The sequence below is a fragment of the Cynoglossus semilaevis genome, chromosome Z (genome assembly GCF_000523025.1).
Source record: "Cynoglossus semilaevis isolate Cse_v1.0 chromosome Z, Cse_v1.0, whole genome shotgun sequence".
In the NCBI taxonomy this organism is placed as follows: domain Eukaryota; kingdom Metazoa; phylum Chordata; class Actinopteri; order Pleuronectiformes; family Cynoglossidae; genus Cynoglossus; species Cynoglossus semilaevis.
Window position 1 is genome coordinate 4,251,019 of NC_024328.1, and position 26,820 is coordinate 4,277,838.

At 38.3% G+C, this 26,820-nt stretch overlaps 2 protein-coding genes across 3 annotated transcripts in view; one reads left to right on the top strand and one right to left on the bottom strand.

Annotated features, from left to right (window-relative positions):
* The window catches only part of antxr2a (ANTXR cell adhesion molecule 2a), a 35,549-nt gene extending 29,168 nt beyond the window's left edge, over positions 1 to 6,381 (bottom strand). The window contains exons 1-4 of the mRNA XM_008335829.3: positions 5,834 to 6,381; positions 2,384 to 2,455; positions 308 to 379; positions 23 to 104 (exon numbers count right to left, since the gene is read on the bottom strand). Coding sequence (XP_008334051.1) covers positions 23 to 104; positions 308 to 379; positions 2,384 to 2,455; positions 5,834 to 6,078 — 471 coding nt within the window. The 5' untranslated portion in view covers positions 6,079 to 6,381. The remainder of the gene's footprint in view (positions 1 to 22; positions 105 to 307; positions 380 to 2,383; positions 2,456 to 5,833) is intronic.
* Positions 6,382 to 20,385: 14,004 nt separating this feature from the next.
* On the top strand, positions 20,386 to 26,778 carry prdm8b (PR domain containing 8b). Of its 2 annotated transcripts, none has more exons than XM_017042819.2 (4): positions 20,386 to 20,760; positions 23,619 to 23,854; positions 24,153 to 24,399; positions 24,537 to 26,778. In XM_017042819.2, exons 2-4 carry the CDS (start codon positions 23,627 to 23,629, stop codon positions 25,799 to 25,801), a joined length of 1,740 nt encoding a protein of 579 aa, XP_016898308.1. In that variant the 5' UTR covers positions 20,386 to 20,760; positions 23,619 to 23,626; the 3' UTR covers positions 25,802 to 26,778. The 2 variants fall into 2 exon arrangements, with proteins under 2 accessions (XP_016898308.1, XP_008334053.1); XM_008335831.3 differs by having other exon boundaries at positions 24,153 to 24,384.
* The last annotated feature ends 42 nt before the right edge of the window (positions 26,779 to 26,820 follow it).

Genomic DNA, 26,820 nt, shown 5'->3' on the forward strand with positions numbered 1-26,820 from the left:
TATATATGTTATACAAACTCACCATTTTAATTCCCTCGTGCATGTAAGTTTCACCTGCGGGTTTTACGTTCCTCAGTTTCTCCAAACCCCTTTCTATCTCATATCTTCTCACAGAAACACACAAAACATTGATTTGTTCCAGAGAATTTCTCCTCAATTTAAATCACATTAAGCTGAAAGTCATTGTGAGGAATAAGGATTTTAATAGATAGATATAGATAGTGTTTGACAGATAATGAAACTGTTCAAAGACATTTAAAGGTTAATACAATAAATAAAAGTTAGACTAAAGTAGAGATGACCTGACCTGTCTCCTGTCAGTGGTAACAGTGTGTCTGCTTGAGCTGAGAAAACGATGAAGGAGACTCTCATTCGGGGACTGAGGACAAAGAAAGAGAAACTTAATCATTAATAAATAATCAGACATGGTCGCTGCATTACAATTAATTTATCAACAAAATTCTAAAACAAACCACAGAATATGACACCCTATTGTATATGTGGAAAAAAAAACCTAAGGAATATACCTACGTTGTGTTATTTTCAAATACATTATTACACATTAAATACTTCCTTTATCATTATTTAGTGGAAAATGTGCAGATACACACACAAGCACACAAACAAGATAAAGCTTCAGCTTCAAAACAGGAAGTTTCTGATGACACAACTGCTGTTATAGCGACATATAAACATACAGCACACTTCCTTTTGCTGCACTTTGTACCTGTTATGTCATCGAAGGTGTGAAGCAACAAACACTCTGAGACACATGTATCGATTTGTACAGTTAATTTCCAACAGTTAACATGTTTTATATATTTTTTAATTTATTATTATTTTAACATCTCACTTGTAAAAATAAAATTAGCACTTTACAAGAAGGTAGAAATATTGACTAAACGTACTAAGAAATTTAAAAACCCAAAAAAGGAGACTTAGACGATGGTAACTGCTGCTGACAACTACATTCTGCTTGTAAAAGGGATGACGAGGTTTCTCAGTTCACTAATCCCTAAAAAAAGGGATGTGATTAACCAACGACTTTATTGGCATCCGATGGTAGATATGAGTTCATAGTTCACCAGCTGAATGAAGTCAGTGAAGACGTTAAGAGAGTTAAGTTAGAGTTCTTGTGCTTTTACCTTAAACAAATGACAGGTTTTTATTTTTGCTATAAACTTTTTTTTAAATGTGGATTTGTGGATTTAGTCATAATATTTCTGATGAACTGGAGGTGGTGGAGTTCAACAGCTGACTCTGGTTTTTCAGATTGCATTAGCACAGGGAGTGTGTGTTAATGTGTGTTGTAGTGTGTGTGTGTGTGTGTGTGTGTGTGTGTGTGTGTGTGTTAATAGTGCACATAGCGTCCACATGGAGCAGCAGACGTGCTGTTGCTGAGCAGATTGTCCTCACTCTTCTCTTCTGTTCTTACTGTACATTGTCTACGCCTCGTCACTTGTCGCCATCATCGCCATTCTGTGGTGAAATCCCGCCTCCTCTCTCTCTCCTTCTCCTCCACCTCCCTGGGTACAAATGTCCATTCTCACAGCCCAGAAGACTCTCCTCCTTGCTGCCTCCCACTCCCACCTGCTGCCTTTGCTATTTTTCTTCACTTCAACCAAACCCTGTCTTTGCTGGCTGGTTCACCACCGTCTGTCCTGTCCTGGCAAACGCTGCTTTCCCCAAACATTATTCAAAGATCCACACACTTTAAACTCCAATAATGATGATAATCAGGAACGCTTCTGTCCGACAACAGGGCAGTGTATGTTCAAACAGGTGTGTCCTCCACTGCTGTATAAGTCCAGTGGAGATTGTTTAAATAGGCTCTGCATGTTTATGGAAAAACTTTCCAATTTCACTGCTTTCCATCTCCAGGTTTCTATAAAACCAAAATTCCCACAATGTCCCTGAACTTCCTCCTGGCGCTATCAACAATTTTTTACTTTGTGTAGAAAATAGTTCAGTTTGGGGCCTTTTGTTTTTTTGTTTTTTTTAAAGAGTCAAATAAAAGTAGTGAGTATTCCAACTACCTATGTAGCTTTACGATGAAGTTTCACCCACATACTTCCATTTTAACAATGATAATTAAATTATCTCCAGGACCAGTTCCTGTGGATTTGATCTGAAGTGTCAAAAGTTAAAAAGCATGAGGCCCAGTGATTTGCCCCTGGTAAACATATGTTTTACACCACCTGTAAAACATTGTTGAAATGTTCATGCCATTGATTTTGTTCTGTTTTTTATCTAAATAATTGTTTCCCAAAGTATTCTCCTCAGTGAGAGGACACTGCATAAAGAAGTAAATAAATGTAGATATTTCAATTTAATTTAAATGCTAAAACCGAATAAGTGGACGATTCTGTGATTTTATACCCACCTCACAAACCTATCGGTAAGGTTCCTCACAAATGAGTAGATCTCCATCCAGTCGGCTGAGACACTTCCAGACCTGGAACCAGGGCACAAACAAACAAGAGTCAGAATAGCAGAGCAAAGGCAGGCTGAGAGAGCCTGTTTAAAAATGTGTGTTTAAAAATAATAAATAAATCATCAGAAATACAGTAGAGTGTTTGTTCTTTGGACATTAACACCAGTGTGATGTAGCAGCACTTCAGCTGTTAGAAACCGCACATGTTCACAGAAGCTCTTTTTCTCTGTCTCCCTCTCTTACATGGACTTGGCTCAAACCGATCCAGATTTTTGTTTTTCCAAAACCAGAGAAAGTGACAAGGAAGTACTGTAACTCAGAGACATGAGAGACTGAGTGGGAGGTTAAAAAAAACAAACAGTCCCAGCACCAGGATAATGGTGGTTAAAATGGGCTCAGGATGTGTTGAAAAACTAAGCAGCATTCATGTTATATCATCAGATTACAGCCAACTGTAAACTGTAAAATATCCCAACTTCTTCAAACTGTAAACTCCCTTTGAAGTTGCAGGTACTGAGATTTCACCCGTCTCAGCGACATTATCGGTGTTCAATGTTATGACGGCCGTGTCACCACTTAAACAGGATTAACCACCAGTAACTTTGCCACTAATCACCGCTGACTTTCCAATATTGTTAGAGCAGAGTGGAACTTTGTTTTAGCGCTGTCTCATCCGATCCCAGCACGACCTTGACTCTGACGACCAGGAGGAGAAAGGAAATGAAAGATGAGCCTCTAATGGTCAAACTCTTCTCTTTTATGTTCCAAATGTAATTATTAGTTTAATTACCTCTTTACACCAAGGACAGATTTTACTCTCACACACTTCTCTGGTTGGCCACGCCCACCTCTCATTGGGTTGTCCTTGATCACTAAGGGAATCTATATCTTTATTATATTGGTCTTAATTGTATTTTAAGCTGTATTTAAAATCTATTAATCTATTTATGACTCAATACCTAAGAAAAAAGTAAATGTATTGGTTTCCTCAGAAAAATAAAACTGATTATTTAATTGAAAACAAATTAAAAACTGTCTCGATTATAAATGGGGTTCAAGGGCGATGGTAATTAATTGTTGCCCATTTGTAATTTAGAGAGAAAATTGAGCAAATGTGATAATTTTGAAAACAAAGTAGGAATTGTAAAATAAGGGATAACAGATGTCTCTTTTTTAAAAAAAATAGCTACATACTGAAGTGTGTTTCAGTGCAGAACAACTTTTTTTCTAAAACAAGAGCACTGTTCCGGCTACACTTTCTAAATTTAAAGTATTGGTTTCTTCTTGCCCACGTTATAATTTTCAAATTAATTCCACGGACTAAGTTTGAAGCCATCTAAAAAAATCACAGCTATTTTTGTTTCCAGTTATTATAAGAAAACTGGACTTCCTGTGTGTAATGTTAAACCACAACCACATGATTGTCAATCATGGGTCTCTGTTTATTTAAAAAAAGTATTATTTCATGCGTCATCTTGTCCCTAATTTACCAAAATGAAGCAGGTTACTAAATAAAGTGTTTGTGCAAGAGAATTATACCATAACTATCAAAAATAAAAGTCTGTTTTTTCAAAAGTTTTTTTTTGTCATTGCCAATACATCATTACAGTATTTGCAATGACACAACATTGCAAATACTTATTTTCTGGATGTTGACTGTTTAACTGGAACTACTGCGACAAAGTGACACCAGTGATTTAAATGTAACAGGTTTGTTGATGTCTAAACTTTGGAGCACAAATGAGAAACACAAGATAAATCCCAGCAACCGTGAATGCATCACTTCAAGGGAACTTTCAGTGGAAATAATTGCCTGAGTCTTTTGGCAAAACAAGCTAAGAGAAACAACTAAAAGGATCTAGAGCCTCAAAGATTATAACAATCAGAGTAACCAAATACACTACAACTGCTGTTTCCTGTGAAACCAGGAACAGAAACAGATTATATTTTTTCACCTAAAAATGAAACGGTTCCTTAGCTGTTTGCAAGTCACGCAGGATGAATTCAAGATGACCTATCAAGCAATCGGTTTCCTGTTAAAAAAAAAAAGCACTTTTGAACAAACAACTGTAACTCAGTTGTTTAGAAAAGTGTGGGTGGGGTCATTAGAAACTGGGTCAGAGGAAGGCGAGAAGCAGCAACAGCCCTAACTGCAGATTTAGCAGCTGTAGCATCAGTAGGCTCTTTAAGGGCAGAAAAACATTTAGTATCTCCATCAGCAGATGTTTTGAGTTTGTAAGAGTAACGGCAACAGTTTCACAGGTAGCTGAAGTAAAAGCTTTCAAACAGTTGCAGTTTTGGTTTGTAGGTTTACCGGCTCCTGCAGCAGCTTTGGTTAAACTTGAGTGGTTTGGGCAAGAACTGTAATCAGAGTGTTAGCGACTTAGTGCAGAAGCAGCATCAGAAGCTGATAATGTAGAAATTTAGTACCACCACCCTAGGAAATGTAACTTTATTGGGAAGCAGTAATTGCAGCAGCTTTTGTCACAACTACAGTTACAGCAGAAACGTACCCATCAGCATCTGTTCATTTAGCTGATTGTTTAGCATTAGCCACTTTGACAACTTTAGGTTTAGGAGGCCAATCGTCACTCTGTGCAGTTTAGCAGTTTTAAGAACTATTTTAGAAGTGAAGTCAAAAGCAGCTGAAGCAGTGAGGGCATGTCTCAGAACAGGGTAGGACGACATGAACAGAAAAGAATATTTTTACTTTATACTTGAGATGCACCAATACCCATATCTGTATTAGGCACAATACTTCATTCAAATATACTGTAGGTACTCGTGGTAATCCAGGGGCCCATTTATCATCCATCTATTATTCAGGCTTGAAATAGCCTTATATTAATGGGAAGAAAATGTACCAATGTGTGATGTGTGTCATTGGTAGAGTTTGTCAGTTTTTGAATGTAACTTTTGAGTGTTGTGGAATTTTTCCTCATGTGTCCTCTGTTTTGGGCTTCTTTTTCCCTGTCTTTTCTTCCTGATTCCTTATCACCCTTTCTTTACCCCTATGTATCTATTACCTTTTATTACTTTTTCATTACTCTTTTCTCCTTCTTTCTGCTTTTTTTCTACTGATGCCCCCCTTTCGTTCCTGCTCAGTTCACCTCCCTCAAATGATGCTTTCTTCTTTCCCCTACTCTTCTCTACACTTCCTCCCCATAAACAAACTCTTTTGTTAGCAGCTGCAGTGACTTTGTGTTCATTTCCTGCTTCAAAACAACACCAAATGTTTTAAAATAATACTTTTATATATTAAAGCAACAGGGGGTATCATGTTCTTGTCTAAGATACAGTACAGAGCTCATATTTCACAACAATTTCAGTTGAACAATACAATACAAAAATGTTACATGTACCACTTTATATTTTTGACAGCACAGTAATATTACTTACTTGTCCAGAACAAAGTACAAATCGTACGCTCCATGGCAGTGTTGCTCCTCAGCGGTGGAACAAACCGAACTTAAACCTAGCAGTAGCAGCAGCAGCACCGCTGTGCTCAGCCCCTTCTGCCCGGAATACGAAGCACCGAGGTCGGTCACACCAGCGCAGGACCCCCGATACGAGCTCGAGCGTCGGTACCAAGTTCGAAACGACAAAAGCCTTCGACACATGCTGGTTCCGTCAGGACATAACATAATGAGACAATTCGATGAATGGTTACTAATCAGCCAATAACTCTGTCTGTTTGTCTGTTTGTGTGTGTAGTTCTCATGCCCTACTCTAATAGCTGACCCACTGAAATAAAGGAAAACACCAAAGTGACGTCAGCAGCGAACATATTTCTTCACTCTAATGAGTCACGATTCAATCATATCCTCAATAAAATTCTGAGACAAAGAAGCCGACAGAGACAAAAAAGGATGTAGAATGGAATCAAGATCAAAACTAATGGAGAGCGGAACCATGAACGCAGCATCAGTTTTGAGAGAAAACTTGACACACAGTTAGGCTGTATTCAAGGGCCGAAGAAAAAGCTTGGATATTACACAACTAAAAGGGTTGACGGTTTTTTTTCAAGGTTCAAGTTCAAGGTTCAACGTATTTATTTGCCATGTGTGCATAAACCACCAGTCCAGACACATTGGAAATCTTGTGCGGGCTCTCAGAGTGAACAGTTTTAAGTAAACATTATATGTTTAAAAAATAGAAATAGGAAATATAATAAAAATATAGAACGAAATATTTTAAAAAGTCAACAACACAACAACAAGAATAACAACTAAAACAGGAAATATAAACTATGAAATGACAACTTCAGCTATGACAAAAGTGCTACCAAAAAGCTACGAATACCAAAATAATATTGATTGCAACTACAGATATACAAACAACTGCAATTACATTACCTATATCTACAACCACAGCCACAACTACAAAAACAACCCCGCGACAAAATACAAGTAACAACAACTGCAACTTCTATTATGACTAAATAAAAGCGTCTGATAAATGTAATGTAATGTAATGCAATTCAATTTCAACAAACTCAACTATTGCTAAAACAATTCAGTACTGAACAACACCTACTACTACATTAAACAACTCATGTCATGACTCATGAAAACAGCTACTGCAATTAAGGTTGGCCCAACATTTATGTTGCAATAATCCTGATTACTCAGGAAAATATACGATACATTAGTCATTTTTATATAACAATTTTCAACATGCAATAGTTAATTTGATCTAAAAAAAATCTATCACCATAAATGTAACATTTTCATCTATTCAAGATTCTGTTTTTATATTCTGTTTTTCCCACTGTACTCGAAGGCAGCTGCTGGAGCTGAAAGTCCCTGAACGCACCACACCCAACAACATCTGTCTCACATTTTGTACAAAATAAAAACTGATCTCGTCATCTTCAAACAAATGACAACGTGCAATGAACATAAATAACTTACTGTTTCTGTAACCAACACAATTGTCTTTACATCCATAAACATTGAGGTCCAACGTGGGTCTTTGGGTAGAAAGACAACCACAAGGTCACAGGTTTAATTCAAAGTAGATTCCGATGTGTCCCTGGGGAAGATACTCAACCCAAGTTGCTCTCATAAAGTACTGTCAAATATCTGTCAGGCAGGAGATTTGGTAAAAATCTGTAAACCAGATGTAAAAAACCTGTTTTAAAGGCAACTAACAGAGAAAACAAACAAAAGACATTCTGCTTAGTTTTATATCCTTCACATTTTAATAACCCAAAAGAATTGTTTTATTCTGTATTAATTTGTGTCATGACTCTTGATGAGGTTGTGACTTGTTCACATTACTCTTCTCTTACTATCAGGTGACAGCATTACAAAAATAAAGACAAATGTTCAGCTGATAACAAGACCAACACCAGTTTTATTAGGTCCCTTCATTGTATCTTGAATTCAGATTTCCTGTACTTACACAAAGCCTTAAAACTTAAACATGAAATGTCTCCAAACACATTGACAGTACATTCTTTATCCTTATCATCAGACGTGCAGTAACAGGTCCAGGTGTAGCAGTAGATGCACTCACAGCTAATCGGTTTGGTTTTTTTTTTCTACATTTTTGTAGCCTGTAGTCACATTTTTGATGACTACAGGCAGACTACATGTTGTAATTCCTTGTATGACGTAGAACACAGATCCTGAATGCAGGAGAGGACGCTATCATCATTGCCATTCAATAACCCATTTGGTTTAACTAGTTAAACATGTAGTTGTTTTATGATTGTTTGTTACGGTTAACTTTACGATCAATTATATCTTTTTCTGCTTCATCCACATCTCTCTAGTTCTTTTAGTTCTAAAGTTAAGTTCTGAACCTAATGTTTACTTCTGGTTGAAGGATTCTTTTATAGTTCATATGGTTAAATCTATGGTTTGCATCTGATAATGTTTCAAAAAGAACTGAAAACACATGAACAAAGTGTCCCTGTCGTTATGTTTTCTATTATAATGTGCTGCTCATTCAAACCAGTGTAACTGAATGTTAATTGAGGTGACAGGTGTAAATATTCTGATGAACATTAAGAAGCAAAACGAACCACATTTCTCTTCTATCACATCTTTTAATCCAATGAACAGCAACCACAAGCACAGAAGATTGTGGAAGATGAGTCTTCAGAAATGAAGCTTCTCTGTAAAATCAGTAACGTCCCATTTGATTTAGTGGTTAAGGAAGCGGACTTGGGTCTGGATGGTTCAGGTTTGAATCCACCAGCAACCAACTTACCACCGAGGTACTCTGAGCAAGGCACCGTCCCCACTCACTGCTCCTCTTAAAGCTGACCACTGTTCAATTTGGTGATGGGTTAAAAGCAGAGGTCACATTTGGTTGTGTGCAGTGGTGAGCTGTGTCACAGTGACAAGGAGTTCACTTTCCTTTCCTTTCCTTTACATGGGCCTCACGTCTGTTGATACTGGAGCTACAACCACGAAATGCAGATGAAAAGATGGAGGAGAAAACAAAAAAAATGGAGGAGGGAGCACTGGAAGTGCCTGCATATGTGAATTTGGAACATTTTGTCTCTCTCTCAGCTCAGTTAGCTTAGAAAAAGCTAATTAGATATTATTGTTATAGTTATTACTATTATTATTATTATTATTATTATTGTTGTTGTTATTATTATGATTATTATTATTATTATTATAGATATCTGACAGTAAAGAGGTGGCTCTTAGGCCCAGAGGCAATGTCTCATTGGTGTGGAACCCCAGGGTTCACCTCCTGGGCAAGTTCGAATCCAGGTTAGGGCGGTTGGTACCTTCCAGTGGACTCACCACCTGCAGGAAGGTTCAGGGGTTGGTACAGTGCAGTGTGATTTGGGTGGCAACCCCGTAACGGATAAGCGGATGAAAATGGATGGCTGGATGGACATTAAAGAGCCGACCTCTTCCTCCTTTGTTTCTTCATCCAACCCCCACAGTTTTACTTTACTTACTATTTTGTTCTTTGTTTGGTGTGAAAATCGCGTGGTCACACAGAGTCACCACATCAGTGAGCTAATTAAGGTTAACACGCCTCATCAAATCTGAATAGTGTGCAGAACTAAGAGCGGCACACGAGTGTAATTAGGTGTCTAACTGGCTTTTAATTAGAATGTTAATTCCTGCACGCTGCTTGGTTTCACTGAGACTCTGGGCTGAACAAAGCCGACACAGAAAACACACCTACATTCAAAACGTCTTTTTCTTCTTCCCGTTGCTTTACTTTAATCTGAATAAATCTGAGAATCAGTGGTTTGAGGAAAATAGTAGCAGGGCAGCGATTTGTCATGGAGCCTTTTGACACTGTGGAAGGGAAAATGAAAAGTGACAGTACAAAATCCAGTGTTGATTTTTGGAAGCAGCAGAGTGTTGAAGCTCATCCGGATGTGAAACCGTGACATTAAGAAAGAAAGAAAAACTGATTTCAGGAGAATGATTATTAGTTTTTGACTGTAGCTTTTGTAAACTCTGGAGCCAGTTGTCCGAAATAAAGAAATAAAAATGAAGTCCTCACTCTTAGTGAAGTTTGTCCACAGAGAAGGTTATTTAGATCAGGGACACAAGAGTGTTTGTGTAAGAGGGTAAATATAAACAAAGGATTGAACACTGAAGCCGTTAAACACCACATTTGAACTAATTGAATAATTGAGGCAGAAATTGATCAACTGACGTGTCCCTGTAATCTATAGTCGATGTCATCTGTGAGTCATTCACCAAACTTGAGTTTCCTATTAGACAAGTTGTTTCACAGTAGGATGAAGTTCTTCTTTACACTTGATTTTGTTGAACCTTGTGCTGATCACTTCAGCCTCCGACCCTCCCTCCGGTGCAACGTTGTTGACATTCCGTAAATGAATCCACATTCTTTTAAACAGGTTTTCTCTTGCTTCCACAATATCAAAGACCTCCTAGACATCTCGCAGCAGTGGAGTATTCTAAGATGACTTCATCACCTGTTTCCACGTCTGGCCGCCCTCAGGACGCCGTCCTCTCTGAGGCAGTATTAATCCAGGCTTTCTTCTAATCCAATTAAATTCGGAAGCAGAGGTGCTGTCAGTGCCAAACGTGTTTCCACGAAAGGCCTCCAGACAGATTAAGGCAAGGAAGAGCTTTAATTTGTTAATCAGTGAGTTGGGCTGCCAGTGATAGGCCAAGCAGGCACATCTTCATCCCAGCAGTGAGTGGAGCGTGAAACACAAAGGAGGAATCAAGAACGATTACAGGAGACGGCCTGAGGAACCAGCGTGGATTCTTTTCATTATAACCTACGACGCTTCACTGCCTGGCCTCCTCTGAAGACTGACGTGTGCCTCTTGGTGGGGGGAGGGAGGATCTGACCTCCACTCAGGTTTTATGTTTTTATTACATTTTGACCAACTTTTAAAGAAATCTTGAACAGTAACACTCAATAGTAAGACAGAATACATTGAACCAATATCAAACCAAAAATAACAAAAACAACAAACACTATAAATATATACAAAATAGGAATGTAATATTGAAAATGGAACTTCACGTGATGTGCAGCAAATGACATTAATGTCAAAGGAAAAACATTTTAAAGCTAAACTTGAGTCATTTTTAGCAGGTCCTGACTATGTTCTGACTAAAGGCCACTTTTACAAAATATTCTATCAACTTTTTCAGTTATTTATTTTTGTCTCCTTGACTTTTTATTTAAAAATGACAGGCTAATTTATTTTTAATTTATTTTGACAGATGACTCTCTCTGCTGTGAATCCCAAAGTAATAAACAATAATGTGGTGGGGTTTTTTTATACCAAACTTAAACACAATAAAAAATAATATTAGAATATCTAATTGCTTATTATGAGGCTAAATTCCGACCGATGGATGTCAGTCCAATGTTATGGAATGATAAACAGTCACAGCAATGCTTCCTCTTGACAATAAACTCTGTGTTAATCAACAGTCAGAAACAGTCAGATGTGATGAAACATTGTTGAGCAACAGACACAAACACTCCCACCAACCAAAAGCTGTGGTGATTAAATAAAGTAACTTCCCACCAGAATCAGTCTCTAGTACTTCAGGATGGGCTTCAAAAAGTAGTTAAAGCTCTGAAGAGAAACTCTTTTTCTGGACACATGTGTATAACAGCAGAGCTTGTGTTGAAAAGCTAGCCAACAACAGCTTATTGTCCACCAAACACTATAATCTGAGTTTACAATCAACTATTTTTTAAGAGTATTGGAACTTTTGTGCTAACTTTTGGCTATGTTAACTCTACTGAGGCTGATGTTTGGCTCCGTTTATTCTTTTTTTGTTGTTGTTGTTGTTGAAATGGTTTACTGAACCCGTATACTATAGAATATGAGGTATTGGCTTTTTGTTTTGTTTTCTTCCATTTGCACTATATTTTTAACATCGACATCTTTAAAGAGTTTTTAATTTTTCTTTAAGTAAACATTTATTATTTTGTATTCAATTATTATATTATTAAATATATATGATTACTAATATTATTGCAGCCAAAATTAAAAATTCAATGTTTTCCTTTGTGCTAATAAAACTGTATTGACAGTTCCAAAGACAATTGACTGTAAAACTGGAATAGATTTTATATACTGTATATATAGAAATGTTGTCCTGTGGAGAAACAGCAGCTGTACAGCTGGGCCTTTTACGAATATCACAGCACAAATAAATTATTTGAGTAAAAATGTATAGATTAAAAAAATCATGTCTGCTTCTCTGAATGTCTGCTGATTCCTGACCCTGGAAATTAATCAAATTTGTTTGGAACCATCATTATCTTCTGCATGAGTTGGTGTGTTAATCTGATAATCTGATAATCTGCTGATGCTGGTTTGCAGGAGATGGTTGAGCTGGTACCATCCAGACACATGTTTGTCATCGTTAGAGAATTATGGACACGTGACCCTGGTGGAGGTAGTGTCTGACTGTAATGGCACTGACGCAGTGCCAATGTTCTCCATGAACCTCCTCCCGGTTCTCATTGCAGACATTTAATCCCAGTGAATGATCCCTGTTTTAACGAGTGACCCCTGCTTTTAATGAAGCCCCCCTCCTAGCCTCGAGGCATCAGGCCCTGGACTCAGGAATCAGGGAGACAGGGTCTCATCGACCTCATTTTAGTCACGATCCTGTCTGGTCCTGTCTCTCTGTCTGATTTCACAGCAGATTTATCTCCATCATCATCATCATGTTCAGCATGAGCTCTCTGGGGAACACTCCTCCGCTGCTCTGGTTCTGATGTGGAGCACAGAGCACAGTCTGGCACGCACATTAGCCCCTCGTCCCTTCACCCCACTCACCTCCTCACCCTGGTTGCCTGATGTGGTCACAGTGAAACCAAGACAAGAGAAGAATGTGCCACGTGTGAGGAGAAGGAGGAGGAGTGTTGGACTCTCCTCACTCTTGGCCAGAGGTGAGCGCTGATCAGTTCTGAAATGCAGAATTGCAGAAGAGAATGAGGAAAAGAGAGCAGATTAGTTTGTTTGCTCATTCTATCTTTAATTATAGTTAAAATAAAAGTTAGTATGGACTATTTGCCTCATTTTATGCTTTTATTTTAGGCAAAGGGAACTGTTTCCTTGCCATGGAATTTGTGAAAAAAAGATAAATACATAAATATATTTTTCTTCTTAAGATTAGGGATGTCCAATACTATCGGTTGGCTGATATTATCGGCCAATATTATGTAATAACTGTAAAAATCGTATTTTTTTTCTCCGATAATGAAAATCTGATAACCTCATGCCTGGATTTTGCCAAATGACGTGTGCCCTAAAAATAGTTTTGGAGATAAACGGCTGTATATTAAAGTAAAAGTCACTAGATGGCAGCACTGCAGCTCATTTACTTAATCTCATATTCATACAGTGGTTTGTGCAGATAAATGAATAAATATTACCAGGCCTGTTTCGGTTTTGGTTCATATCAAAATTGGAAATTAGGTGTTTGGACAATATCGGCATATCGGATATCGGCAAAAAGTTAATATCGGAAATCCCTAGTTAAGATTTCTAAGGAAGCATTAAGTCAGTAAAGTCCAGTCTGCAGAGTTTGTGGTCTGGAATTAACTTTAGCGATGTGAAGCTAAAGCCAGTGGCCTGACTAAATTGTAAGCCGTTCATCTCTTTCATGCATTATCCTCAGTCAAACTGTTCAAAGTTCACTGGTCTTTACTCAACATGACAGACGTGCCTCTTTGCATTTGCTCTTACCCTGGTTGGTGTGACTCAGTCATAGATGCAGGGGCAGGTGGATGGCGTGGGTGCAGTGGAGTGGGCAGAGTTGGAGTGGAAGGCGGGGGAACGTCTTTTGAAGGCTGCCATTTCCAGCAGCTTTGAGCTTCAGCCTGGTCGTTAAAGTCCATGTAACGTCCTGCTCACCGCTGCGTCGCCTCAGATTAGTCACTGTGAGTTCAGGAGGCTTCAGAAGACGATTCACCTGAGTGGGAATGACAGTCAGACCAAACTTTTGAACTCAAAGCTGGAGTGTTATTATCATCTTTTACTAATTTTCACAAGCATTTAGCTGTTTCCTTGCCAAGTTTGTATTAGTTGTTAACAAATAAATAACATATTTTTAAAGCTATTTCAATACCTTTTAAGTTATTTTTAATTTTTCTGACTAATGTCTTCATGACTGGCTGCAGATTACACTGTTTAGTCTTCATAGACAATGTTCTTTATCAACACAGACTAATGTTTTACAGTACTAGATTGTAGGAAATAAAATAGCACTGACTCTGAGAAGGCGTAGATGACAAATGTGGTGGAAACGTGCAGCGAGGATATCTCTGTCATTGTCTCTGGTTTCAATATAAAACTCAGCCAAAGTCTTAGTGCAGCTTTGGCAGGAAGTTCCTCCGTTCCTCTTATAAACTGATGACATTGGACTCAAAGGCTGAGGAACAGATTGTATCTATTTCCTGCTGTTCTGCAATTAGTCGTCAATAAGAGTTCACTCTTCAGGGACAGGAAACACCTGTGTCAGACTTTGTGAGGCCACGTCACAAAAACTCACAAACATTAGAACTGATCTTTTATACAAGAAAACCAAAAAATACAAAAAGGTTTGTAAATGTCAGCATAGTGCATGGAGAAGATTAATGTTTCAGCTCAGAGACAATAATGTTCATTGTATTCTGCTCCCTTCATCACCAAGTTCAGATGTACTTTTCTGATACTGAAAAGTACTTTCAGTCATATTTTACTACTAAAACTGGCCACAAGAGGCAGTAATAGCTTATCCCAGGCCTTGCGAGCTTACTTATTTTCTTTACTGACTTTTGACCCAGAGAATGAATTTTTGGCATTTTCGCTGTTTTATTAATTCTCTTTTAGATATGTGCAGTGTCACCAGTAGGTGTCACTAATGATTAAACCTTTTATAATGATAAGATAAAATTTACGAATTATTGTGGATAATATCTAAATTAACAGAAAATATCCACTAAGCCAAAGGACAGTGATAACTTACGTGATAACAGTGGGTGAGAAAATTATATCAGTATAAACAAATTAAACATTCATGGATAAATGCTTTTTTTTTTTTATCAACCTTCTTCTCGGTCTGGTTCACTTTTTGATTCCATGACGGGAAATCTGTAATTGAATTAAATGCTGTTTTGTAAAAGTTCTCCTGTGTCCACTTCAGTGTCAGTTCTCCACATCCGTGAGCAGCTTCAGCAGATAACAACCTCCATCTCCTGCCTGGAGCCACAGGGAGGATCCAGTCCCACATGTACAACTCACTCTGTGTATGTGGGAGGGAGCACTTTCAACCTGATTCCCAGCCACAGAAAGACAATGACAATAATGACAATGATGAAGGGATTTTCAACCCAGGCTGTGGTGGCTGGTGTTTTCAACACCAATCTAAGCACTCTGTATGGATGTGTCTAAAGATTTTCCTGCACATCCCTCATGGCACTTTGTCCTCTTCCTGCAGGACGTCCACTAATAATATTTAATGACGGTAATCAGGCAACCAGTAAACTATGAACAGGGCCAATCTCAGCGATATTCAACTGGACGTTGAGCTGCGAGTCAGGTTAGTTCAACAACAACTTTGTCAGCAATGGTACAGGCAGGGGGTGGGGAAACACACACACGTGTGTGTGTGTGAGTGTGCACTTGCGAGTGTGGTTCATAATTGAACATTATTCTATTGAGGAGTAATTAAAAAAAATACTTTAAGATACATAAATATTAGCATAAACATTTTGCCAAAAGTTTATTTAAAGGTTAATCTTGATTTGGACAATGTTGGGCAAAAAAGCAAAGTTTGCCCCCTGGTGGCCCATAATACAGAGAGTTTATTTTGAAAATTGAATGGATGAATATTTAATGTATCAGAAGGTTAAAATTTACAAATGGCTGAACACTTTCACAAAATAGTAAGCCAACATTAGCCAGGAACAAATTAGCTCAAAACTGAGTAAAAATTATTAAAAAAGTAAGAAAAACTACAAAACAACTAAATGTTAGCAAAAACTCGGGGACACAAATTACCCAAGGTTTAAAAATAGAGTTACAATTATGAAAAGAGATGTTGTTGAGATGTTGATGTTAGTTAAAAGATGCTAAGATTTAAATAAAAAAAAATAAACATAGAAAAGTTGCTAGGAATATTAGGAAGTGATGGAGTAATGAACAATGACCAAGGAATAGCTATAAAGTTGTACTTCATTTATGACAGAATATGCTACAATCTCAATGGTAGAACACGGTAGAGTAAGGTTTACAACAGGGATTCCCAAAAGGTAGATCAGGATCTACCAGTAGATTTCAAAGGGAGGGCTGGTAGATCCTGAGAAATTACATTTAAAGAAAAAAAAACATGGAAAATGATAGATTTAGATTATAGAATTAGATTTAATTCTATTTTAAGATGCTAATCACCAGGGCTAAAGTAAGGACCATAGAAGTATTGAGTGAGACGGTACTGTGCCATACAACTACAGCCATTTAATCAAAGTAGTGAATATATATTTATAGTTTTCAGTGTAGGTAGATCACTAGCTCCCAAGCCGAAAAAAGTGTGGTTTACAACAATTAGTTTCTGGGTAAAACTCAGATACTGTTGTTAAAGTACACACACTCACTGACAGGCTGGAAAAAAACATTGGTATATAGATGCATAGATGACATAGATGCTGTTTTTCCATTGCCCTCCTGCTCCAAATGCCTCCAGGTTTGAACCTACACTGGTGAATGGACAGTGATGGTGACAAAAATAAACCAATTATTTTTTGTCATTTAAATGACAGCACAGCTCATAGAGCTTCCTTCTTTCAGAGAGTGTGTTTTGGCCCCGGGTGGCCAGCGTAGGACAGGACCGGAGTGAACAGGACAGTCATTATTGAGCTGTGAGGAGATGGTACTCTGTCCTGACCCTATCAACAAAGCCTGACATGTGAGATTCAACTCCTGAAAGTCTTCATCCATTCTGTCTCCAGCACTTCTAAATGCTCGTCCTCTTCAACAGTGTGTCCACTCCAGTCAGGGTCAACAGGATGAAACAATTTCAGGTCTGTTGGTTTCCAAAGCTGAAGTTCAACTTTTCCTACAGCTGCGTTTCCACAAAGCTCCATGTGAAGTCCTCAACTACACGCATATTTTTTTAATTATGTGCTTATGGTCAAGTACAAGGCGCTATAGATACAACCTGTTTGGCCCCATGTAAATACTATTAAAGAAGACAGCGATGTTATGTTGTTTTCTATAACTGAGGCAGACATATATTAAAGCTTAATGTTTCTTCTACGGGAGGTTCCAAAGAGGTTCCAAAGAGGTTCCAAAAGGTTCCAAAAAAAACGTGTCTACAAAATTCTTGGTTCTACTTAGAGGCTAAAATGAATTAATGTATTACATGATATCAAAGTATCCTAGTGACTAGAAAATTGTACTTTTTTAAACAGTACCTGGACCTCAGGGTAAAATTATTAAGTATCAACAAATCACGAAAATCAACCGATAATTGCTTACACTCCAACAGTGTTTGCCAACAGACCAACGGTAAGAAAAAAATTATATTCTTCCTTTGTTGACTCTGTTGGCAGACACTTAATACATAACCCGCCTCGACACTGAGTCTTGGGCTTTAACCAGCAGGGGGCGCTCTGAGTGCAGTCGATTCTGATCACTGTCAGCTCCCCAGATTACCTCACTTTTAACGAAATGAACTCTCTTTGAAATTTAATTTTAAAAAGTAAACGTTTCAGCTTTAATTCCATCCATTGCTTCCTTCTCTCTCTCCCTCTGTTTCTCTATGTCTCTCTACCTCCCCTCTGTTATTTTGGCAGCCATCAGTGACCGCGGTGCACGGCGATGCCAGTTTCAGTAAAAACTGGCACATATGGCTGCTGAAGTGCCATATGTTGTACAGAACATTTTCTGGCCGTTGTGTAGAACGAGTGGATGGTCTATAGGAGAGGCTCATTATTAATCAATTCCTCCCCAGGTTTTTACACTCTCTCTGTTTCCATGTTATCTTATGGTCTCATTGTCATCCATGTTTGGTTGAACTTATGCATATGTTACAACTCATTCATTCATTCATCAGCACTACAGAACATCCATTCACAATAGACCATAAATTACCACTGCACCTTTAATTGACCAGTTATATCCTAATATACTTGAAATCCATAGTTTACTTCTGCCTAAATACTTGAGTGAATGAAAACAAATTTTTTTAAACAGGTTTAAATTAAACATTAGCTTAAAACATTAGCTAAACTTGGCAAGGAAGGTAAAAAAATTTCCTTTCACTGGATTGGTTAAGTATCATTCATTAGCCTAAAACTAGCTAGAGACGAAACACTAGCCAGGGGAAAATAATAGGAAGCTTAGAAAATTTTCATTTTCTTTTAAATGAAAAAAAGCAAACATAGAAAAGTTGCTAGGAATATTAGGAAGTGATGGAGTAATGAACAATGACCAAGGAATAGCTATAAAGTTGTACTTCATTTATGACAGAATATGCTACAATCTCAATGGTAGAACATGGTAGAGTATTCCAGGCAAAATGGTTTTCATTTTCCCTAGAATACAGTGAAAAAGTCTAAATAACAAAATAAACAAGGAAAAACACTATGTAAACAAAAATAAATATCTAAAATCATTTAACAACACAACATAGGAAAAACCCTAATGGAAAATTATTCAGTTCAAATTGCCTAGATTATTTCAAATTAAGTTAAGTCACTAACTCAACTTAATTACATAAGCAAGGTTGATCAACAACAAAGCAAAAAGCTAAAAGTTATTTATATAATACATGTTGTATTTTAAAGAGCTATAAGTCACCTTATATGTCATTTACACAGGCTAACTAGTCAAAAGTAAAACACTAATAATCAGTGTATTGGTCTTTAAGGGGAAACTGATCTAAAATCAGATGAAACTTTAAGTAAGAAATCTAATGCCTCCTTCTCTCTGTCAGACACGTTTCCCTGCTGACATGCTGTGGTCAAGTTCAAACATTCAGAATGAAATTAATTAAAGCTTAATATTGTTATTATTTCAGGTGTTTTGATGCATGACCAAAAATGAAGTCCTGTTAAGTTTTTATTCTGTTCTTCTGAACTTAATGTGAATGTGAATTAATTATAGCCTGGGCTTTAATTATCTTTAAATTATCAAATCAATTATTTAAAAAATGAATTGTATTGTTTGTTTTTGGTTTGAAAAAAAAAATCATTGTGTTCTTTGGTTTTGCACCAGAACAAACTTCACATTCAAAATATTTATAAAATGCAGCAAAAAAAACAACTTATTTAACTGTATATTTTTCAGATTTGCATATTTGTATATAGAGCTGAATAAATGACACTATTTTCTAATATATACAGTGACAATATGTAAATTATACAAAATATAGTGGAATCATAGTGCATGATGTCTATCATCATGTTTTACTAAGTATGTTGTACTGTGTATGTATGTACTGTATAAATGACGTGTGTATGAAAGTGTTCAGTTTCGACTGAGACAGAGGACAGAGGATGTAATACCCCGCATTTAAAAAAACTATTTTAAAAGAAATTAAAAATAAATACAGACAAGATTACGTCTGCTGCCACTAGTCGTCTCCCAATTACTCGTTCCTTCGCCCAATTCAGGCTTCATTATGCACTACCGTCCCCTACAGGATCTTTTCAAAACTGCAGCTGAATGCGACCAGGACCCGCAGCTCCAGAGCACCAGGAGCCGTGTTGGAGCGATACAGTGGCCGCGCCGAGAGGTACCAGAACCGGCGTGAAGCTTTAGGAAGCAGTTGGCTGTGAAGTGAACGACAAATACTTTAAATATAAGAGTCGCACTATGTTCGTGTGTAAGGACGTCAGATATGGAAGAAACACATATAAACACACAGGAAGTTTCTTCAGTCATAACACACTTTAATCGATCTTATTTTTAATCGATTATTATTATTATTATTATTATTATTATTATTATTATTATTATTATTATTATTATTATTATTATTATTATTATTATTATTATTATTATTATTATTATTATTATTATTATTATTATTATTATTATTATTATTGTTATTGTTGTTGTTGTTGTTGTTATTGTTGTTGTAAGTAGTATTAGTATTATTATTAGTATTGTTTTTATCAACATTAGGTATACATTTAAATTTGGGATCTTCCGTGTCCCTCTATAACACCAGCAACCAGCGACTATTGTCGATTAGAACGACAACAGTGACGTCCGTGCGTGTGCGGCTCTTTATCCCGCCTGTGCTCCGCTCTGACAGTTCCAGCTCCATCTATAGTTCAGAAGGAGTTAAAGGGAGGAGACGCGCAGTGACGCGCCTCATTGGCGAACAAAAAGAGTGTGTGTGTGTCAGCGTGTGTCAGTCAGTTAGAGGAGCAGCAGCAGCAGCAGCAGTAAAGCAGCAGCAGCAGAAGAAGAAACCATCTGCGTCTCCCTGCGTGTCCTTCTCCTCCTCCTCCTCCTCCTCCTCATCTCTCTCTCTCTCTCTCTCTCTCACTCACTCTCTCTCTCCCCATCGTCCCTTTATCTGCCAGTGCCTCTCACTCTCTGGTCAGACACACAAGAACCTGCAGCAGCATCATCATCATCCTCTCAGTCACTTCCATCATCTGTGTGATATCGCACAGGATCAACAGAAATGTTCTGACACCGTGTGGAGCACCAGACCAGGAGCGGACCTGCACCTCCTACTCTGTCATCACCTCCTCCTGCTCCTCTTGCTCCCGCGGCTTTCAGGGTTTTTGTCTTTCGTTCTTGGCTGACACCCGGGTTTCCCTTGGATTACTATTGGAGCCGCTTCTTCATAGACGCGCTCTGTGTCCTGGGTCTGAATCATCGGGCACAGGTAGGTTCGACTGTGAGGCACAGCCACACCTGCGTGTTTATTAAGTGGAAAGGGGAAGGCATAGAGTGTTCGTGGTAGACTTAAAAAAGAAAAAGAAAAAACAAATCAAGCAAAGGCGCAGATGTTTCGTGCAGCCAGAGCCGCATGTAATAGTCGGGATGATGCGTGACTTCTTGGCAGATTCAGGTGGTTACAGATCCTCCTCCTGCTGATGTCGACGCTGCTCAGCATCAGCACCAGGAGATGATGGGTTGGTTTGTTTACCTTCATTTTCATTTTTTGTTTCTCACAAAACCATCTCGGTCTCTAGACCGTGCGCCAGGAGCGCAGCCGAGCCGCAAAACTATATCTAAAACATAATAAATAAACCAAAGAACCAGAAAGAAAAAAAACACACAGCAATGTTGAGTGAATTAAAAAAAAGACAAAGTCAACATAAAAAAATATTTTTTAAAAACTACAGAGAAAAAACAGATGATGGAAAAAAGACTCGCAAGTGAATCAACAATGTGTTTTTTTTTTTTGTTTGTTTGTTTTTTTGTTTTTTTGTCTAATTCCTTCGTCTTCAAATGGTTAAGAACAACTGTGTGTTAACACGATTTTACTACAGAAAAGACAATTAGAAGAACTGTAAAGGTTCAGGTCGGAGGTCAATACTTTTCCAAATTCATCTTTTATCTCTAACTGTTCTAAAATTGCATAAAAAGAAAATAAAGATAAATATTAAATTCGCATAAAATAGGAGAGAAGAGAGATATGTTTGGAGATTCGTCAAACAATCAGCCCTTAACTTCTGAAAGTAAATACCCAAATATCCTAACTGCTGAAGAGTGAAAATCCAAAATAGAGACTGAATTTCTATAGGATAAAATAAAAAAAGGAAAAAAGAAAAAGAGGAAGAATTAGAAATATGTGTATAAAATAGACAACGTGTGATTTCAACGCAGATGGTGCGTGAAACTCGGACTGATTTCCAATTTTACGCAGAAGATAATTGATGTTATATTTTATTTATTTTGTCACCAAGTTTGTCACCTTAAGGTTTTCTTTTAAGAAAGATCAATGTGTGTCCCAGGGTCAAAGCAGTGGACTTTTAGGTCCAAAAAGTAAATTTAAAAATGTTGTGAATTTTCCCTGTATTGTAATTTAATCATTGGTGAAAATAGAATCGTCACAGTAACTAAGGTCATTTTAAAATGTCTCAAATATCTGTTTTCTCGCGTTCACATATTTATTGTTTCCTATTTGTTACACGTGGTAGATCTGAGATCAAATTATGTTGGGGTTTTTTGACTGCGCTGATTTACGACCACGTGTGTGCGTGTGTGACAGAATGAAATAATGAAATAATGAAGTGTTGGTGCTGCTTTAATCACAGTCTCACAGGGAAAAGTGTGGATTATGGTAATGAGGCGACATACGCTGCTGCTGCTGCTGCTGCGCGTACGCGCACACACACACACACACACGAAAACACACACACACAGAGAGACAGACAGAGAGACCATAAATAGTCATATGAAGAGTAAATTTAAATAAATACATCAAATTTAAAATATCACCATCGGCACATTTTTAATCTAAATCTTAATCTTTAATTTAAATATTTTTAAATTTTTCTTTCAATTTCATTTAATATTTTGACTACATCACTACTTAACCTGTAACTACTGTTAATATTAACACGATTACAGTGATTTGGAAAAGAACATTTTCCACATAATTATTTTTTAAATGTATTATTATTATTATTATTGTTGTTGTTGTTGTTATTTTATTATTATTATTGTGTTGATATTATTGACCGAGGTTACAGATAAAAGACATATTTCATTTAACTTTCGATTTAACTTTAAATTATCAGATTTGCACAGTTCTTTCAGGAGAAATCTGCGTATTTATTATATTTAACGTCACATCTTCCATTAACATATTACTATATTAGTTTTCATTCCAGTTTACCTGGAGCCACCTTTGCTTCTATTGTAGTTCAGCTGTTATGTATTCGATATTTGGACCGTTTACCTTTTAACAGAGAATAATCTACACTGCAAAGACATTTAAGAATTGAAATAAAATAATCCACGATTAAATATTAAGAATATGTGGAGTGTTAAAAAGAATAAAATATTGTAAAAACACACTTCAAATAAGTGCTGTCATGCGTTATATTATAAGATTCCAATTAATAAACATTTGATTTTAACTATAAACTTATTCAAAAATGACAAGTACACACCCGTACACACACCCACACACACATTGATCAGCGCAGCCAGAACTAGAGCCGGGAATGATACAAACACTAAAAACCTTAAACCTGATTCCAAATTTATACTTTAATCCTGACTAAATCCATAGCCTTGGGGAAAGAAAAATCATCTAAACAGTTTCGGTCTCAAATAAGAACATAAATCTGAAAAAAACAAGCAGCATTAAAGTTAGAAACAAATCTAAATATGGAGTAAATGCGTAGTTTATCATCAATTTCTAAACCTCGAGTTATAACTCTACGGATCTAGATCTGTGTCTGGAGGATCGGATCGACTCAGACTATGTGCCGATCCTCCACAGGTCTCAGTATCAGCGTCAGCTGTGGCTCCTGACGGTCCTCACAGGAAACACCTTGTGCTGCACGGACAGTCAGTCTATGTCGGTCTATGAAGTCTAACCACAGAATCCCATCGAACTCTCGTGCCGATCCAGGTCTTAGTCCTGATCTAAACCTAAGGCTGTCTAATTGGAGGTTAAGGTTTAATATGACCAGTTTTGGTCCCATGCACCAAAGATCAAAAGAGAACCCTGGTTCTGTTAAGGTTCTGTCTATGAAGAACATGTCAATTCCTTCATGTGTACAGGTTGTGAGATGGAGGAGTCCTGCAGCTCCCAGAACAAGTCACTGTGGGACGCTAGTGAGGCTAAAGCGGTGCAGCAGTGTCTGACCGATATCTTCACCAGCGTCTTTACGTCCTGCAATGTGCCCGAGTGCGCCATCTTTGGGCCGTGTGTCCTTAGCCACACGTCACTGTATGACAGCATCGCCTTCATCGCGCTCAAGGCCGGCGACAAACGCAACGCTCCTTATATCTTCAGAGTGAGTTCAAACTGAAAATGTGAAAAATAAAAAATGTAGACGGTGGTTGTTATATTTCTATAGAACAAAGTTCTAACTATTTAAAAAATACTTCATGTTTAGGGACTGTGCGACATTTATAGACTTAGTAGAAACTGTTTTCAATACTTCAAATAATGCCATAACAGCTGCAACATTAATTCAAATTTTAGACATTCATCTTCTTTTCCTTCTTCTCTGAGAAAGAATCATTTCTAGACCAAGAATTCCATGAGGCAGAAAATAAATAATTACAGTCTGGATTTGTTGTTTGTCTCAGGTGGACCCATCAGCAGCCAACGGTACCTCTGATGGCCCCATGTGGCTGAGGCTGGTCCAGTCAGCCCGTGACAGAGAGGAACAGAACCTAGAAGCGTACATTAAAAATGGACAACTCTTCTATCGCTCGCTGCGACGCATTGAGAAGGATGAGGAGCTGCTGGTGTGGTACGGCAAAGAGCTGGTGGACCTGCTGCTGCTCAACGCCAGCAGAGCACCTGCCAAGACCAAAGGTACGTCTGAAGAAGGTGCCAAACATTCTACTCCCTCTAACCAAATGATTTGTAGCATCAGAATCCAAATTTATTCTAAACTTCTTCTTCAATTTGTAAGAGAAACCAGATGTTTAATAGGGTTTTCGTTGATTTTTGGTGTCCTGTTGCAGGTGCATCCCACCATTCCTGTCCAGACTGCAGCCAGAAGTTTCAGTATGAATTCCCATTCCTGGCCCATCTTAGATTCCGTTGTACCAAGAGACTACAAAACATTGCAGGTGTAGACGACCAAGCCAGCAAAGAGAGCATCGCTGAACAACTAAACTCCACCCCAACAAGGAGTGCACCAAAACTAGGCCGCTCTGAGGGCTACAGTGGGCCACCAGACAGCAGCAAACCCTCCACAGACTTTCACAACTTAGCCAGAGACCTGGAGAAAAACCGCACCAGCCCGCCAAGTGACAAGGAAGCAGAAATTTGCAGTGAAAGCTCAGGCAAGAGGAAGTTTTCCGAGTTGGAAGAGTGCAGACGGCCTGGTCTTCATCAGACCAAAACTAAGGATGAGCTGGCGACATCTGCACAGAACTACAGAGGAGCGTATGGCCTGGATGATAACCGCAAGTCCTTCTCCCCACTAGGTTCTACACAGCAAGGCGAAGGCAAGTGCAGCGCCTTCACTGAGGTCAAGAAATCAGTGCAGAGTTCCAAACACCACGGAGGTAGCAAAAACCTCCAGAATGCCAACTCTGAAAACAAAGATGGCAACCGCCATAACAGTATCCCGTCGGAGAAGAACTTGAGCACCCGACAGGTCCTGTCTGAGACACAGCCAGCCCAAACCTCACCCATGGGCAGTGCGTTCACCTCCGTCAGCCAACAGAGCAGCAGTGGAGGCAGTGGGGAGAGGAAAAGCGCCTTCAGCCAGCCCTCTCGTTCCACCTTCTCTCAGATCTCACCACTGGTGATGCCACCAAAGCTGCTGGACTGCCACCCAGCAGTGGGCGACACCATCTCCTCCACCAGACTCTACCAGGCCGATCACCTCGCCGCCAAACTGCAGGGTGCAGAACTGGGCACCAACTGCCCAGTGCCCGGGGGCATGGCCAAGCAGAACCCCTTCGTCTATGCCGCTGCAACCACCTTCTGGCCCAAGAGCTCCGGAGCCATCCAGATTCAAATGCCATCGGCACTCACCCTGCTGCCACCTTCCTTCACCTCACTCTGCCTGCCCGCACAGAACTGGTGCGCCAAGTGTAATGCTTCTTTCCGCATGACCTCAGACTTGGTGTACCACATGAGGTCACACCACAAAAAGGAGTTCGCTATGGAGCCACTTTGCAAGCGCCGGCGTGAGGAGAAGTTAAAGTGTCCAATTTGCAATGAGACGTTCCGAGAGAGGCATCATCTGTCACGTCACATGACCTCTCATAATTGACTCTTTCAGTGGTGTAGACTAGAGGAAGGACAATGACAATAGACAGTATTTGCGAAATGACATAGCCCTCGGGTTGTAAAACAGTCCTGTTGTTAGAAAGGGAACGTGATAAAGCTGAAGCAGCACTAGCAGGGTCCAGAGTTGACTGGACAGGCACCTGGACCAGGGCTCTGCCCATGGTCACAGCATTTGTTTTCTCTTTCTATGTCAAGCATTGGACAACTCCCAGTGTATTTTTGCAACCAGATAGCTATGTCTAATTTTTAAATCATGGTCTATGATCTGGACAACATGGGAAATGAGGTCCAGACAAAGTTATTAAAAGACGCTGCTCTTGTTTTCACTTCTTATTCCTTCTGTTTTACCTTGTTTTGTTTCTGCTGTAAAAAGTTTTTAAAAAACCTTGTGGTTCTGGTGGTATGCAATCATGTTCTGACTCCAATTAAACTATTTATAAAGCACTTAAAAGACCAGTCGAGCATAAGGGATAAGATTTAAATATGTGTAAATGTACAGGAAGTTGAATTTTATATCCTATAAAGACTAAGATACAGATGTAGTCATGAACATCCTGGTTTACAATGACTTTTTCAATGTTTGAAAATAAAATAAAAAAAAATGGGGATGAATAATAATTGTTATTATTATTATTATTATTTACTGATGATGTCAGACTATATTTCAGAGTGCATGATGTAATGATATTTAAATGATATTGATTTTAAGACAGTCTTCATGGCAGTGTAAATAAATGAACCACTTTGATTTGAAATTCCATATTTTGTGTCTGTGGGGAATAGTTTCAGTGTTTCTTCCTTTTTCTGTGGAAAATTTACAACTGGAAAGTTTATGGAATCATGTCGAATGCTTGGACAATAAAAAATGATTTATTTTCAACACTGGCCTTCAAGCATTGTCTATTTCTGTAATAGAAAAAATGGACACAAAATGAACCAAATACGAACCAAATAACCAGAGTATTGTCACAACACTTTCTTAAATCGATTGATGTTTAGCAA

Excerpts from the sequence above, each read along its gene's own strand:
- prdm8b (XM_017042819.2), top strand. The coding sequence starts at position 23,627 with ATGGAGGAGTCCTGCAGCTCCCAGAACAAGTCACTGTGGGACGCTAGT. Across the intron at positions 23,855-24,152 it reads ACGCTCCTTATATCTTCAGA|GTGGACCCATCAGCAGCCAA; the intron begins GTGAGTTCAAAC and ends TGTTTGTCTCAG. Across the intron at positions 24,400-24,536 it reads CAAAGGTACGTCTGAAGAAG|GTGCATCCCACCATTCCTGT; the intron begins GTGCCAAACATT and ends GTCCTGTTGCAG.